General features: G+C 36.0%; 1 protein-coding gene across 5 annotated transcripts; it reads right to left on the reverse strand.

Annotated features, from left to right (window-relative positions):
- Positions 1–480: 480 nt before the first annotated feature.
- Positions 481–14,930, reverse strand: LOC122303736 (CLIP-associated protein-like). 5 transcript variants are annotated; one of them, XM_043115664.1, is made up of 21 exons: positions 14,337–14,930; positions 13,773–13,928; positions 13,621–13,683; positions 11,879–11,947; positions 11,493–11,658; positions 10,203–10,361; positions 9,929–10,026; positions 8,526–8,600; positions 8,376–8,444; positions 8,221–8,306; positions 8,016–8,133; positions 6,339–6,437; positions 5,855–6,212; positions 3,900–5,653; positions 3,678–3,800; positions 2,823–2,927; positions 2,571–2,645; positions 2,424–2,492; positions 2,201–2,269; positions 1,846–1,947; positions 481–910 (listed from the first exon to the last, which is right to left on the reverse strand). In XM_043115664.1, the coding sequence occupies exons 1-21, from the start codon at positions 14,667–14,669 to the stop codon at positions 749–751; spliced, it is 4,308 nt and encodes a 1,435-aa protein (XP_042971598.1). In that variant the 5' UTR covers positions 14,670–14,930; the 3' UTR covers positions 481–748. The 5 variants fall into 5 exon arrangements, with proteins under 5 accessions (XP_042971598.1, XP_042971600.1, XP_042971599.1 ...); XM_043115666.1 differs by having other exon boundaries at positions 3,900–5,569; positions 10,203–10,364; XM_043115665.1 differs by having other exon boundaries at positions 3,678–3,779; positions 10,203–10,364; positions 14,337–14,929.
- Between the last annotated feature and the right edge of the window lie 2,327 nt (positions 14,931–17,257).

A 17,257-nucleotide genomic window follows, 5' to 3' on the forward strand; every position in this document is an offset into this window, starting at 1 on the left:
TGGGTAGTTGTTTAGCGGCCATAACTAACTGAAATGAGACCAATTTGGAAGCGGTGGGCAAATTAATTTGGGGCGGTGAAAACTGGAGTGATTCCCAACTCCAAGACTCGAGTGATGAATTATTGAATTGGGTCGAAAATGGAACACTCCAACTCGAGAATCTTGCTTTCCCCATATATGTGTGATGCTCTAACCAGAAATAGAAAAGGCCAAGGAAAATATTACCACATCTGTCATGTGCTGAAATCCAAAATTCCAGCAAATCCACTAACGTACCAATCTCACAACTATTTAATGATTTTACAACGCAAAATTTGCTAATCAGTGATTTTTTTCGCCTCTTTACAACATGAATACTGTAATTTTCAGTTAATCCAACCAAAAACAAAAAATAAATAATACAATAGTGGCATTTTCTTTGATTACCTAGCGTCTGGGTTGAGCGAGCATGTACAAGCGCACCATCAAGAATACAAAATGTAAGCATTGAGTAGGATTTTCTTTTTCCCCAAAAACCTTCTTCCATAGATTATGCTCTTAAGAATGTATATTACAATATTGGCACAATAGTACAATCCAAACATATAAAAAAAATAAAGGAAATTGAAAAAAGAAATTACGTATTAAAAAAATAGGAAAGAAGAAAAAACAAAGAAAACCCAATGCATTCACACAATATACAAAATACACAACAATGAATGAGCTAACACTCAAAAGTCAAAACCAACATCACTGGGATCAAACTCCACTAATCATGATTTGCATCTACTGCAGTGCCTGTCCTAGCCTGTGAGATTCGATTAGCATATATTGTAACCAACCGCAGTTGTGTGCTGTTAAGCCCCTCCAAGTATGGCAAGAATGCTTTTCCAAGCATGATATAAATATCCACTAGACAGAAAACAACAGTCTGTACGACCCAAAATTGACAAAAGAAGACAACCAAAACAAAATTAGAATTAGACCAGAAAATGAGAGGGGAAAATAATTAAAGTTCATATTCCCCATGATAATGAACGCATTAAAAGCATTAATATCTAGGGTTAATTGGAAAACTTCAGTGTTCTATGCTATCTCCGTGCCAGCGTCATATTGTTCCGATTGGTAGTATTGTTCTGTAAAGAATAAGGGTGGGAGAGGGGGAAACTATAAGTAAGCTTCTCATCTCTCATCCTTATTCTGACTCGCTCATCAGCACTCTATTAGGTCCCAAAGCTATTTTTTCATCTCCGACATTCATTTCACTTCTAAAAAAACAAATAAATAATCTGAGGTGGCCAAAAAAGGACAGCTAATATTGCAGGCATTATTTTAATCTTGAAGTAAATGTTAGAAAAAAAACCCAATTAAATCTTAATTCAGAATCAAACCCAGGATGACGAAGTTTACAGCTCATCCCAAGCCCGGCATTTGACCACTATGCTACACCCGATTTGTAAACAGGCATTTCTCAACCCTATTAACAAGACATGCACAAAGGGGTTTGGCCATATTAATTAGTAACGACGAGTGATGAGAAGATAAAGCTTAAGGCTTTTACACTTCTTACATAATGGAAGGAAAAGAGAGTAGAGAAGCATAAAAAAAGAAATAGGGTCAACTGAGATTGCGTTGTGATTAGTTTGTACAGTGTCAGTGTTACTTAAATATTGTACATAACCACTTCCAATTCTCACCATATTTCCAGTTCTGAGGATAACTATAAAATAAGCCTAAAATTTTCCCAACATTACACGCCATCCACGATCCAAGCATACTGTTATGGTGCAGAATTTTATTTTATTTTTTCAAAGTAATAATGGTGCAGATATTAATATGATCAAGTGCAGATAAAAATACTAGTACCTTACGAACATCTGCACTCTGATTTCCAAATGCTTCAAAAAGAGCAGGCAAAAATGAGGGTAGTTGAGCCATCAGTTCCTCCTGAGAGAGACGACCCACAAGCTGAAAAGGAAACAAAGGGTCATAACAAAATGGTGTGAATAAAAATAGCACAAGAACTGCAAGAAAAACACATTGCAATTTGGATTGGGTAACAAATACGTTGCAATAATTTTTTTTTTTGATAAGTAAATACGTTGCAATAAATAGTTCACTTGATTCATCATTTGTACATAAAAGAGTTAGATATGCTTTAGAAAAAAAAAAAAAAAAAAAAGGAGTTACGAGTCAAATCAGTGGATGTTCTGGGAAATACCTTGGTCAAACAGTTTATGCAAGTAACAAGAGTTTTCTCATCCTCAGTAACCAATAAAGGGACAATAACCTGCACCATCATTAATGAGAGTATCTCTATTATGTTTTCATAAAAGAAGGGTTAACAAAGCCAAACGTCTTTCTTCATGTCTTTTACAGGGGGGAGGGGATGGAACAGATCGGAAATGAGAGAGAGACAGAGAGAGAGTTTCTCATCCACATACACTTAAACATCTAAAAGGATCATACTGTGACAAAACAGCAGTCAAGCAGTGCTCTGCTTCATTTGAAACCTGAGTATGAAATAGAAAGAATAAGACATGGGAAGGAAAGTGCAGAGTGAATTAAATATATCATCAGAGATAAGTTACTTTGGGAACCGTATCCTTTGTAACATGAAGCAGCTTCTCAATCACTATCTCAACAGAATCTTCCATTGCATCTTTCTAGAAACAAGAAACCACAGGGAAAAAAGGTGAGGAAAGGGGGGAAACAAAAAAGACATTTGTTAAGCATGATATACCAATAAGCAGGAAACGAAAATATAATGATAATTAAAACAATATGAATGCCACCATCCAGCATATACTCACTATATGTGTATGTCTATATACATAACAAACCTGGTTTTTTAGCATTTCAATAATCAATGAAAGAGCAAGTTCCCGAATTAAGGAATCAGAATCATCTGACACCTCAAGTACAACTGTCAGAATCTGATTGAAGTACTGCAAAATTACAACAAAACATCATTAGCATAAACTTACATATATATCCGGAAACGTTGCCAAGTAAAAGCCGACATAATTTTTTTTTTGGTAAGTTAAAAAGCTGACATAATATCAAAATTCTTTTCTCACTAGCAGAGAAAAGTCACTAAGTTTTACTAAACTCTACGTCATTGCTACCATTCAAAATTTATTGCTCACAAAGAAACGTGCACACAGCGAAGAATAAAAAAAATATATTAACAATTTATGTAAAGCAAACATATAAAAACATTTTTTTATAAGTACCAATCCATAATAAAAAGCAAACATATAAAAACTTCTTAAAAAGTAAAAGAACAGAACAAAATCAAGTAACAACACCCCACGTGTGCTCGGTTAAGCACAAAAAGCTTGACATGTACAATGCTATTTCTCTAACAAAAGATTTAGAAATATAAACTTCATTAATATCCATTGGCAGTCTATGGAAACTGCAAGATAGTTAAAAAGTGAATTGAGTTTAACAGGCAAGATTCTACTGCAAATTATTTCGTGTCCCACTAAAGGTTCCAAACACTTAATAGAACAAGACAATGGGCTAACTCCATACAGATGAATGTCATTTAAGAATATTGCTTTTCTGCCTGATCACAAGAATATTATCATCCAATCTAACCTTCATTATGTTAGTAAATACATACACACACAAGCATACATTAACACATTAAGTGCACCATGATAGCTTGCAAATGTGGAAACTAATCATACCTTAGTCCAAATAGACTGATCATTGGTCATGGAAGCCTCAATTAACTGCTGAAGGGCACCACGCTTACTTGCAGTAGGGTTCTCATTATTCCCATTACTTATCTGAAGTAGAAGAAGGTAAACCTTCACCTCTTGTAAAATTGCAGTAAATCTTTTCGGCACAATTTTGAGAAAAAAAAAAACTAATGATAAGTTTTAAACTTCCGATGTCACACAACTCACCAGATGAAGAATTTGAGGAATGCTCGGTCCTGCATCTGGCATAGGGATAATATCAACAGCTTTTGGTTTGTATTGGTTAAGGTCCAACTCTGTTGGAGCTTCATTAGAATGGCCCAAGGCTCCTGAAAACCCCAACAGGTCTGACTTCATCAGACCATTAACATCCAGACGAGTGAACAAACCTTCTATGCTTTCACTATTGTCAAAATTTTCTAGTTGGCTAGACCACGAGCCCAAATGCTGACCAGTAGGGTTGACAGTGTAAGATAGCTCCTTGGTTTTGGAACCAACAATGTCAGCATTAGAACTTGCATCAAAACTCTGATACAGGTTCTCATGAGTTTCATCAGAAACTGCTTGGCCAATATTTCCAGTAGAACCCCACTTCCTCCCACCATCACCATCAATGGAAGCAGCAGAATATCTTCCATAGAAATTACTCTTCTTTGATGCACCGATAAATCCTTCTTCAGAGGATGTTCCAACAACATCAGATGGGTCATAAGACTTGAGTCGCTGTCGCTCTTTCTTGTTCTGCAAAAAGTTCATTAGGTCAACTTCAATGCGAGGAGTGTGCTGTTTAAGGGCTCGTCTCAAGGAATTCTGCTCTTCGACTGATAAACTAAGAATAAAATTCAGGACTGATGTTGAATCAAAGTGGGAGTAAACAGATATAATGCACGTAATAGCTGCTTCCTTAAGTTTAGTGTTCTTATCGTGGACCAAAGGAGCCAATTTAGCAAGCCATAATTTAAGAATCCCGATATTGCCATAACCTTCAGAATTCATTGCATGCTTGTTAAAGGAACTGATAGAAAAATCAATAACAGCTAATTTGGCCTTTGGTGATCGCTGTTCATCCAGTGAGCGAAGCAAAGCCGGTAGAAGAGAATCTGTACTGTAAGTTTTGCTAACAACTTCCAAAGTTGTAGAACATGCTTGCCTAACTAACTCCTTTGGGTCAATCAACCGTGAGAAAACATGAGGTAATATCCTTTCAATGTAACTCTCAAACGGCTTTCGGCAAGATGGAATAATATCTGCAAGCGTCGAGAGAGCAGCCTGTGCAACTTTATGGTGGGGATCATCCAAGTGCTGAAAAAACAACTTCATTACCTTCTCAAAATTCTGGACTACTTCTTGAATACCTTTGGGGCCTTGCTGTAGCAAAGAACGAAGATAATTGAAAGCAGCAACCCTGGCAGACCAGTCAGAACTTGCACTGAGTCCTTCACTCAGAGCATCGGTAAGCGATGCTGGACCATCTACATAATTTGACATCTCCCCAGGTGACAGCTGGCTATCATCGAAACTCTTTCTCCGGCCTGCAGACATCCTTCCAGCAACATGCTTTCTTAGAAGTGGCCTCTGGAAATTGGGAACATGATTGTTTTGCGTCTCCCTGAAGTTTCCATCTTTGTAAGGCATATCCATATACTGCCTATCAATATTGGGATTCATAAATCGCCTAGCTTCCCTTGTGTCATTGTTATCTTCCAAAGACCTCTTGGTTGAGTATGATGAAAATGCTGGCAGAGGGTCATTTGACACATTACCTCGAGATGAAAATTTACCAGAATCTTTGGAAGCTTGAATCTGGGTGATGATGTCAGACAAACCTAAGCTGCCATTTCGGTTACTACCTCTGCTGATACTAGACGTAGTTGACTCTGCCAGTAAAGAGTTTGTAAGATGATTAGAAGCTGGGACAGCAGGAGGGAATGGTGGATCACGAGATGATGGAGGGTCAACTCCTGCACTAGGGGCAATAATAGAAAAATTTACCACTCACAAGTTGGCCAAATTACTTAAATTATATTTTTTTAACAAAAAATAAATAAACATTAACCTTAATAAGGAGAATAATCACTGCATCACTAAATGATTTCATACATGAGACTCGACAACAATTCTTTAATGAAAGAAAAAAATTAATAAGCCATGTAATTTGGTACCTAGATCCAAACTAGATGATTGGAGTGTTGAAGAATTATGTTTCTCTGACAAATCCAAACCTCTAAGCATGCTCTCAATGGCAGTGACCTTCTGTTTGCTTGCATTCAGAACACTTTCAAGACTCCGTTCACTGCCTTTACTAAGTGACTTAGGTTGTGACAGAAGTAGTCCGGAAGACAGAGATGTCCCTGACTGTAAACTTGAACTTCTATCCATCGCAACAATAGCAGAAGTTCCATACCCAGCTAGATTTGAGGGAGCAGACGATTGAGATGCAAAAGATGTCAGTGCACCTCTATCACGGATGGAAGGAGAAGCATGTCGCCTATGTATGCCTCCATCCTCCTCATTTATTATCTGTAGAAAAAATGTTCACATCAAGAAATGACTTTTGCCAAAGCAAAAAAACAAAAAAAAAACAAAACAAAACAAAAAAAGAAAAAGAAAAAAAGAAACATCCACGATGTTAGAAGAAACGTGTACCCTTTGAATAACAGGATCAAAGGATGAAAATAACCGCCTGGAACGCTCTGGCCAAGTTTTTGCAAACATTCTGTAGCACATTCTTGCAGTTGATCGTACCTGCCAAGTTGAATACCTTGAGCATTTATAATTACATGCACTAATAATTAGTTACAATAAAAATGATGATAAGTGCTTTACTAAAATGTGAGGATTGGCATTCAATAATGTATTGGGAAAGGCACCCAAATAAATCAACCAAACAAGATTAACCCATAAACCCATTAGGTCATACTCATTCCAACCCCCCCCCCTTCTCTCTCTCTCCAAAAAACTTTTATATATATATAGATGTAATATCTAGGATTGTATAAGATGGTTAATGGGATTTCACATTGCTTGGGAGAGAGAAGTTTAAGCTCTTTACAACGATTCTAAGTGTGATACCCTATAATGAATTATAAGAGTAGGTGATGTATAGGATCTCACATTGCTAGGGAATGAGAAGTTCTTACATTTTATAATGGTTTCAATGGGGCTCCAATTGTATCATTGACTAGTCTTTTTAGAGTATAGGCCTAGATATGGCTTGGGCCTCCCTTGGGATGTTACAAATGGTATCAGAGACTATCTCAACCAAAAATGTGGGACTTGAGCGCTGCCACCTACGACGGACAAGCTCGAAGAGGACGTCAGAAATTTAAAGGGGGAGATTGTGGTACTCTATACTGAATGATAAGGATAAATGGTGTATGGGATCCCACATTTCTTGGCAATGAGAAGTTCTTGCTCCTTATAGTGTTTCTAATAGGCCTCCAATTGTATCAATAACTAGTTCTTTTGAAGTTTAAGACCAAATGTGGCTTGGGCTTCCCTTAGGGCGTTACACTAAGGGATTGTAATACCCTAAATTGTGTATAGGAAGGTGGTGAATGAGATTCCACATTACTCGGATAGAAAAGTTCAAGCTCTTTATAATGCTTCCAAGGGGCTTCAATTGTAGCATTGGCTAGTCCTCCTGGAATATAGGCCCAAGGGTTGTTACATATAAATACATAAGTATATAAAGCTAAAGAAAAGAAAAGCACAACTAAAAAAAGCTAATAAACCCTGAAATTGAAGCATCCAGAGAACCTAAAAGAGAAATTTTCTTTAGCCTAGATTTTTCATTTTCAACCACACTTTAATGTAACATGTTTGAAGCGGATGTCCATTTAGGTGATAGACAAGAAATCACTTAAAATATGCCGCATCAAAAAGTGTGACTGGAGATATAAAATTTACGATGAATAGTACCATTGCTCAATCTGAAAAGGAGAAATACAATCAAAAGCTCAAAGAACTAGAAAACAATATGCATAAAAGCATATCCTTCATCATGCATAGATGATGCTCTTGTATATGTCCCATGTACTTGAGCTATTGTCTATCCTTATTATCAATAAAGCTATTGTCTATCCTTATTATCAATAAAACTTTGTTTACCAATAAAAAAACAAAACATATCCTTCAGCTTATGGATGGGAAGTTGTATTGTAACTCTCATTGTGTAGGCTACAAGGACAACCATAACCATGACCGACATGGATGCGGCTGGGGCAAGTATCACCTATCATTCATACCAAGCCAAAAACCATGCAAGGCACATGTCTAAATCCAGCGATCAAAACAAACTAGACCAACTCCAAATATAACTACCTCACTCATTGCATCTGCAACACAACACCTTATAAGATCTTCATAAAGATCCGCTGAACGCTGTATTTCAGGAGCATCAGCCCAATATTCCAATATCAACAGTGCATATTCACAACACCTACAGTACAAAAGAATATAAATGGTGATTGAAAAAATGACAAAACTCCTTCCTCTAAGATTAAAGAAAAAGGTCGTATAGCCATACCTTGCACGGAGAATTGCACTACGGTCATTTTTTGCAGAATCAGCTATGCGAGGGAGCACACGGGCAACTTTGCAGTTCCGCAACATCTGTAAAGCAAAAAGATAAGACAAAAGAGGCAACTACAAAATAACAAAGAAACTAAAAGTTAGCATTACCGTTTTTATGCAGTTATCTGCAGAATCTGCAATTACAAGTACAGTGATCACAACCAGCTTGAAAAGGACCTGATTATCATATCATAAAATTATTAAAATCTTTCAGCATATCAAGATTGCTATAGTCAGGACAAAAAAAGTTGAGCTTACAGGAATGAACATCTCAGCACACGCATCAAAATCTCCCAACAGCTCCTTTGACAAAAAGCATAGTAGATGGCATGCCTAGAAAGAATGAAGTATAAGAAAATATATGTATACAAAAGACTGTTTGTGTGTGAGTTCTACATATAACCAAAAGATTTTAAGAGGGATGGACTAAATAGATAAGAATTTGTAGTAGAGATACCGCTTGAATCCTGTGCAATTTTTACTATCTTTTTTCATGTACTGTTATACGACCAAAACCTAGATTATTAAGAAATTTCACCTGTCTTTCTTTTTAAGTAACAAAACTTCATTAAGAGGGGCAAAAAACGCAATCTAAGGCCCCGTTTTGATGTTGAGATATCACATCTCATCTCAACATCCAAATATTACTCAAGCAAACACTTTTCAATTTCAAATCTTCAACCTTTTCATCTAATCATACTTATAAAAAATTAAAAAAAAAAAAAAAACTTTTCATCTAATCATTACAACTTTCCAAAAATTTAACTTTTTCAAATCCCAAAACAAAAATAATATTAAAAAGTTATATTCTAACAAGATTTTAACTTTATAATATTTTTATTCAATTTTTTTTCTCTCCTCATTCCCAATACCCCATGAAATATCTTAACTCAAACTATTTCACTATTATTTACAAACCATTTCACTACTATTTATAGATTTTTCATCTCATCTCAATATCCAAACAAGGCCTAAGCACAAAATACATACAAGAAATACTTTTTTTCTAAGCACCGGGCGTCCAAGAACAAAGTCCTGACCAATCCTAGGGGTGCACCTCAGGTAAATCAAGGGAAAATTCCTCTAGTCTGATAGCCATTAGAAATTTTTGCACCCAAGGGTCCAAACCTTAGATCTCGATGGAGCATACTACCAAGACCAAGGCTCTTACCACTTGAGCCAACCCCTAGGGGTTGCATACAAAATACACTCCCATCTAAAAGGTTGAATATTCAAAACAAGTTGACAACTATGACCATAAAATAGTGTAGGTGTTTCCTTCTTGATAATGCACATGTTAGTGTACATATTACAGTTTTTACTTAAAAAGAAGTGTGTATCTTAGTCTCCCCCTCCTGGAATTGATTAGCAGTTGCTTGTGCCAAGACATTTATTTCTCAACTTTTTTATTTTGATAATTAAAAAAACATTTCCAACATTAGGCATAAAGGGTGACAAAGTATGAATGAGAAGTAAAAGATTGAGACAATTGCAAAAATAAATTCAAAGCACACTTCAGAAAACAGCAAATATCAAAAGGCATTGCATTTAATTTTAAAAAAAATCTGAACAACATTATATAACTGAAAAAGGAAAAGAAGAAAGGGGGAGGGGGGGAGGAACCTACTAACTGCACCTGAAACAAGAAAATGCTAGCGCACCTGCTTCACTATGCTAGACCTTCGATCAGATAATTGTGTAGTTAGAGGGCCAACAAGTTGCTTCAAGAGTCCCCGGAAGCATGGATAGTCAGTGGCACCTGATGGAAAGTAAACACATAATAAACATTATTAATCAAAATCGTCATATAATTCATCACCATTCCGGCCAACAAAATGTTTGACAGAACATATCACTTTAGAAGCATAGAAAAGTTCAAGCACACGCACAGACAAATGTGCAAGCAAACAGACAAGGAGAGAACGGTAAACCAACCTCCAGAAATAAGGCCTTCAGCTTTCTGCATTGCAGCTATCCGGATAGACCAATCTTTTTCTGGTACAAGGGTAGAAGCAATTTTCTCAATTTCCCGTATTAGCTCCTTCTCTGAGTACACTTTGATAGGTTCTATGGGTTTTTCTGTAACATCTCCTTCTGCTGCACAGAATTTTTTTTTTTTTTTTTTTTAATTTTATTTGGTCGGTAAAGAAGAATTTTATTGAGTGGACAGAAATAGCATCCAATATAATAACACCACCAACACACTACAGAGAAGACAAAGGTAGAATATACCAAAATTTAAAGAAATGCTCCTACATCATGACAATTAGACTTTGCAAGTGAATTGCCGACGACATCACCAATTTTTCCTGAATTTCCCATGTCCCTCACATATAATTTAACATCTCACATAGCTTTATTTGTTTGAACAGCTGAGCTAAGGAAGATTCTCATGGTCGATAATTTGTGGATGAGGTGAGTTTTGGTGATTGATCGATGTTACATGTGCAGATGTAGTGGAGAACCTGTTGACCATCTTTTGCTTCACTGTGATGTTGTCAATGCTTTGTGGATTCATACTTTCAGTCTATTTGGAGTGGATTGGGTAATGCCTAGTAGTGTTGAAGAGGACAATTACGTCTCCATCATTTTGGATTGCTGGGAAACTTGACTTCTTCACTGATGCAGTGTATTTGAATAGAGATTATCAGAGTTCTGAAGTTCCGATATCAATGGGAGAGCTTAAAGTTTTCTTCCTTACTGTGGGTGGCTACTCACTACTGCGATAATGTTCTTTCTTAGCTTTTGGGATTTTCTTCGTTTTTCTTTGAATGCTTAGATGTATTTCTTATATTCTTCCTACGTACTTGGATGTCAACACTTCTAGAGATGAAACAAAAATGCATTTAGAAAACTATTTAATATCTCATATATAACAAGAAAAAGAACCAAGCAATAAATAGTTTCAGTTGAAATCTCTTATTAATAGTAAACCAGACAGGAAATGGCAGTCATCAACGATGCATTGATACATACATACATTCATAAATGGAGTAAACCAAAGCAAATTCTGTTGTGAATGTGAAAATGACAATTCCAAATAGTTAACATCCAGTCCTAAGGTCACAAGTATGTTTACTAATGACTTTTTAACTGTTGCATAGAAAACATAATATATGACCAAACGGTTAACCTAAATGGTGACATATGCATTTGTCACCGAATAAAAACAAAAGTTAACAAATGACAGAATATTCGCAATATTTGAGGTGAAAGCATCCTAACCTCCAAAAAGAGACATCTCTCTTGATGAACTCTTAGCCTTTGGACTACTTCTCTTGGGGTTAAGGCTTGCAGGTTTAACCTCCACAGCAGCAAAATTACCTGCAAGTCCATCTGAAGAGCGAATTTGTGGTTCTATCCTCTCTAGCCTGGCATATATATCTTTCACCTGAAATTAATTATTGTGGCATAAGTCAACAACTAAATAAGTAAAAAAAAATAATAATAAGTGATTGAAAATGTAATAGCAACAACCAATCTGCCTATTCGCTGTATATGACACTATCTGATAGTTAGGCAGACAGAGTAACCTATACGGGCAAGATAATAAAATATGAAGGAGAGGATACAACAAATTAAGATGGGGATGTTCTCAGTTAGATATTGACCATGGATGAAGGAAGATGGTGGCGCTGAAGTTCATCACGGAATTGAGGCCCAGCCTGTGTATACATCTCCTACAAACAAACAGAAAACATCAGATTAGCTTGCATATGGGTACACAACCTCCATACATTTAAAAAAACTCAGACGAGACTACAGCAACATCTGCAAGAGCAGTTAAGTAAGATTGAAGTATAGAATATCTGGACCTTCCAGTTACATTTTTTTTTATCAATAAATAAGATTTTATTGATGATAAGGATAGGCAATAACCCGAGTACATGGGACATATATCTGGACCTTCCAATTACATATGAATCGTCCCTTCAACTAATATAGCATTGACTTTCCAAAACATTGATTTTGCTTATATTCAAAGCAACATATCAAGCCAACATAGCTACCACGTAAAACTGCATCATACATCACACAACATCAATTCTAACCATTCAATTCAGTAAATCAATAGATGAATTCCATGCAAAATGCATAAACTGAGAAGGTAATTGCATTCTAGCATAAGTCAATCATGAGGAAAGTTCCAAAGATCAGAAATCACATCAGAACATTCACAAATGGTAAGTTTATACCAATGAAGCATTGAAGACAACAGATTACAGATCTTTGAACAGACTGGAGCATTGAAAAGTTTTCTGGCACAATCCAGGCCAAAAAGGCAATTTCCAAAATTACAATGAAATTCAAATGACAAGAATAAAACCTGTATGTTACAGAAACTTTTTTTTTTTTCCTTCTTTCAAAGAATGATAATCCTGGTAACTGAAGAAGGCAAGACACCCTAAAATCTGAAGAGCATACAGATTGTGGAAAGGGCTGGAGATGGACCAAGACCAAGCCCCTAGTTGCTCTGCTGCAAAACTTACTAATTTATCCAAGTGATGTAAAACCTCAGTGTCAAAAGAGGCTTATAAAATTTCTAGGAAGTGAAAACTTCATTTTTTATTCTTCAAAATTTAAAGCGACAAAAGTTTCATAATATCATCTCTAATTCCCAACTCTCCCATATCATCTTTGATGATAGTGTGCATACCATTACACCCTAACTGCCCACTCAGCCCACACACTGAAAAGGGGTGCAGACCACGAGATCTGAGATTTTAATGGTTTAAGCCATGCAACTAGTAAATAGCATATGACTCACTCAAATCGAAATAGGTGCGCACACACCAATCTGATATCTCATTTAAGGCCCTTTTAGGAAATTTTTTCATTAAATTTCCCGCAAGGAATCTAGAAACGAAGATGTGTGGGAAAAGACCCCAAAAATCAGTTGTCCTAAGAGCAAGAAACTCGAACTTATTACGATATTTCCTAATAGTTGGCCCCAACATTATATATATATATATATATATTTTATGACATGGAACCTTACTAACTCAGAGCCCTTCAAACCCACTCCTGGGGAGTGAAGTCCAAATACACGACCCCATCCATTCTATCTATTTTAATCTAACAACAGAAAAAATCATGTCCTTAAAACTATAGGACAATAACTTCAATGATCAGAAAAAAGTTACAGCAATTCTAACAATGTATTGAAATTTTTATCCAAAAAAAAAAAAAACAATGTATTGAAATTCTAACTATGTATTAAAAAATAGCAAAACAAGGCCAAACTAATAATCAAATCCAGTAGTGACCATAGCTGATCCTCAATATAAATTAACATGACTTATCAAAAAGCATAAAGGGAAATAAAAGAACTGCAGCAAAGAACAATACCAACCTCGATACACAATATAGCTGCTTCTCTAACACCAGGATTTGAATCATTCAACATCTGCAAAATCTGATAAGTAAACAATTCATAAACTTAGTCTACTTTTCCTTGAAAAATCGTCCTGAACATAAAAAAAACGTTGTTATTGATGATTATACCGGAGGAAGAATAGCCCGCTGAAGAGGAAGCTCGGTAGCTGCAAAAAGACCAATTGCTGATGTGACAGTACGAGCGAACTCTTCTCGAACCCTCCAGCTTTTGTGTGTCCAGGCATAAGACCCTGCCCTTTCAACAATGATCGTTGGAGAAGAAACCTACAGAACAATTTTCAACCCCCTTTATTTTAGATATAAACATCCTACCCGCCTACCTTAAGCATTCTTACCTTATTCGAAGACATTACGAAACCCCAATAATTATGCATTTTTTTAGAAACTGAACACATTAATTAACGCTATTAAGAAAATTGTGCCTTGGCCCAACTTGCAATAATATTGCAAAGCATACAGCGAAAATCATGTCATTATAGCATGCCTAACCTTGCCTAGTGCCCTAGACATTCTGCTTAAACTGGCTTAAAACAAACTTGAACTTCATCATTAACAAACAAATGTATCGGAAAAAACCAACCATATCAAGCAGCTTTCGAGCCCAACAGCATCTCAGATTCCACCAAAACAAGAACACACAGAAAACAAAACAAATGGAGCTAGGATTAGTACCTGCATGAGAGTGAGCAAGAGGCGTCGGGCGGCATCGCGGACGGGCTGTTTGGCGTCGCCAAGGCGGTCGACGACAGCGGGGACGAGAGCGTTGAAATGAAGCTTGAGATGTTCGCCGGAAAGGACGGCGGCGGAGTCCAAGGCCTGGAGGGCGCCCTGAGAAACCTTAAAGTTGTTGTCCTTGAGGAGATCCATGCAGCAATCGACCAGGGCCGTGATCTCCGAAGCGGTCAGGCTCTTCCTCGAAGATTCCAGTACCTCTTGGAGCCGCTCCACCCCGGCCATGCGCTCCTTCGTGTCCTTGGCACGCGCAAGCTCTAAGGCCGCCTCCATCGTCGCTCGGATCTAGTGCGGTTCGCTTCAGATCTGAACGCGATTAGCCAAAATCTACGGCATATAGAGAGTGACTAGGGAGGGAATGTGGAAGGGAGAGAGAACACGGCTAAAGCCTAGATGTAGTAGAAGGAAATGTTGGTGAGGCAGTGAGTGTAGTAAGCGAAGCGAGTGAAAGAGAAATGGGAAGAGAGAGAAGAGAGACGGTGAAGGTTGCTTCGCTTATTGACGGAGGGAAGATTGATGAAGCTATGGTTGGGGGCGTGGCAGTTATGGAATTCACCACTTGTTTCATTTCAATTTACAGTTTGTACCACTGTGCCTTTGTCGGACGGGTTTTACTTTCACCTGTATTTTGTTTTGGATCTTTTACTTTTTTTTGAAATTCTTCGTTATTCAAATAAGTTTTGATACGTACAACTAATATCGCGTATTAATTTATATATTAATAATAATTTATTTATAAAAATAAAATTTAAATTAATATTATTTTTAATAAAATTTATTTTTTAATCAATCACAATAGATTAATGCACATATTAGTATATAATTATACTTACAACTAGATTTTTCTTATTCAAATAGTTTAAAATCCAATATATAAATTTACCTATCTTTTTTTTCCTCAACAGGTAAAATATTTTATAGATAAATTAACGTATACAAAATACAAGTTTAATGAGGTAATAGTCTCCTACAGTCTTCTCAAAACTAATACACATTACAAAACAAAAGAAAAAAAAAAAAAAGGCAATCGGAGCCAAAAGATTGGCTCCCACTCCATTCTCATAAAAGAAAGACCGTTTGGTGATGGTTTTAAAATAGTCTGATGAACAGACTATATTATTGTTGCAAAAAGCTGTAGTAAGGATTGGTATGCTACAACGTGTTGGTTTAGACCAGCTGGAAGGAATTGTTATAATCACTCTTCACTTAATCTTTGGTTAGGGAAAGTTAGAACAAAATAAAGTAACAGAAAATTGAGACGAATTGCCAGCGGGAGACCACCATTATTGGTGACGGCGCGTGCAGCACACACACTGCAATTAGAGAGGAGTGGATGGTCAGAATAAGAAGATCCAACACCGTTGATCCCAACCGTGCTGTGCGTGGTGGCAAGTAATGTCTCCAAACACGACAGTGGGTGAAACTCGCACACGACATAAGCCTCGCGTGAGGTGAACACATCGCTTGAAATGACATACTTCTTTTATTAACTTGAAGATCGGTGCCCAAGGAGGCTGATGGCTGGGCGCGTGTCAGACCAAGATCACCGAAAAGCAACAAATCTCCTAATTTCGAAGCTAACTGAAAATTCAAAATAAACGGAAAAAAATAGCCCTAAGTGAAGGCTGAGGCTGGCGTAGGAGGGAGGTTGATGGAGCTGAAGCTCCAACCCCCCTCCCTTTAGCGAACAAAGCAGGACTCTAGCGATGGATTTTTAGCAAAGTGTTCTTTGGAAAGAACGGGACAGATACCCTCGAGTTGTTATAGATTTACTTGTCTTAACACAACACTGCCAAATTATAATTTTTTTTTTTATTTTAATAACATATTTGATCAAATTATATTATTTTTAAATTTATTTTTATAGAGAATGAGGCTACTTTTGAATTTAAAAAGCGTTTCATCTTATCTTAATCATTATAATTTTTTTAAATTCTTACACAAAATATAATAAACAATTCAAATTTTTTAAATTTCAATTCAGTTTTTTTAAATTTCAAAATAATAATAATATTATAAAATAATATTTTAATAATAATTTATTTTTTATTTAAAACCATCCCATCTAAACTAATCCTTAATAAATTTTTTATTTTTTATTTTTTTTAATAATGAGAATCGAGTTAATTATGTGGTGGCTCAGAATCCAGATGGTCCGTGCCTCCGAATTCTGAGCTGGAGCCTGGAGCCTGGTGGGGTCTTTTTCGTCAATGTGAGCAAAAAAATTTGAGGAATATAAGGAAGAGGAAAATTGACGAGGCATTGTTGGGAATTTCAAAGTTATGCTGTTTTCTAAAATTAAAAACAATAAAATAATGAAGCGTGATGATAATTCACATTAATATTCTACTAATATAAAATAAAATAATAGTGCAGTGTAATATATATTTTAAAGCTGAATTATTAAATTTATTATAATCGCACTCTAAGCAATATAATATGTACAATAATTAATTTTAACACCTTTAAATAAATGATAAGAAAGTATAATCAAAATTATATTAAATTATTGTAAAAATATGTCTCTATGTCTCTTCCGAATATGATAGGTCAATCGGAATAATAAATAATTGAGTTTTTAATTATTATAAAAAGATTAGTAAAATAAATGGCTGGGAGGGCATATTTGATGAGGCCTCGGCACTTCCGCAGAATCCATCTATGCGGATAGATTTTATCTGTAGAGTAGTATTACATACGGTTATATTTGTATAAATATTATGCACTTTTTTAAAAAAATAAAATTTATTATTAAAAAAATAATTTAAATATGTGAATCTCATATTTATTTATTTAAAAAAAAAATCGCATACTTTAATACTATTAGGTTTTGCAAGTGAAGGCACGTTTTGCTTCTTGAA

The sequence above is a fragment of the Carya illinoinensis genome, chromosome 3 (assembly GCF_018687715.1).
Source record: "Carya illinoinensis cultivar Pawnee chromosome 3, C.illinoinensisPawnee_v1, whole genome shotgun sequence".
Lineage (NCBI taxonomy): Eukaryota > Viridiplantae > Streptophyta > Magnoliopsida > Fagales > Juglandaceae > Carya > Carya illinoinensis.

What these genes read in the sequence shown, in the direction of transcription:
- LOC122303736 (XM_043115663.1), bottom strand. Translation starts at nt 14,669, where the DNA reads ATGGAGGCGGCCTTAGAGCTTGCGCGTGCCAAGGACACGAAGGAGCGC. An exon ending in CAGATAACTGCATAAAAACG is followed by an intron (nt 8,307 to 8,375) that starts GTAATGCTAACT and finishes TTTGCTTTACAG; the next exon opens with ATGTTGCGGAACTGCAAAGT. An exon ending in ATCATCTAGTTTGGATCTAG is followed by an intron (nt 5,654 to 5,854) that starts GTACCAAATTAC and finishes CCCCTAGTGCAG; the next exon opens with GAGTTGACCCTCCATCATCT.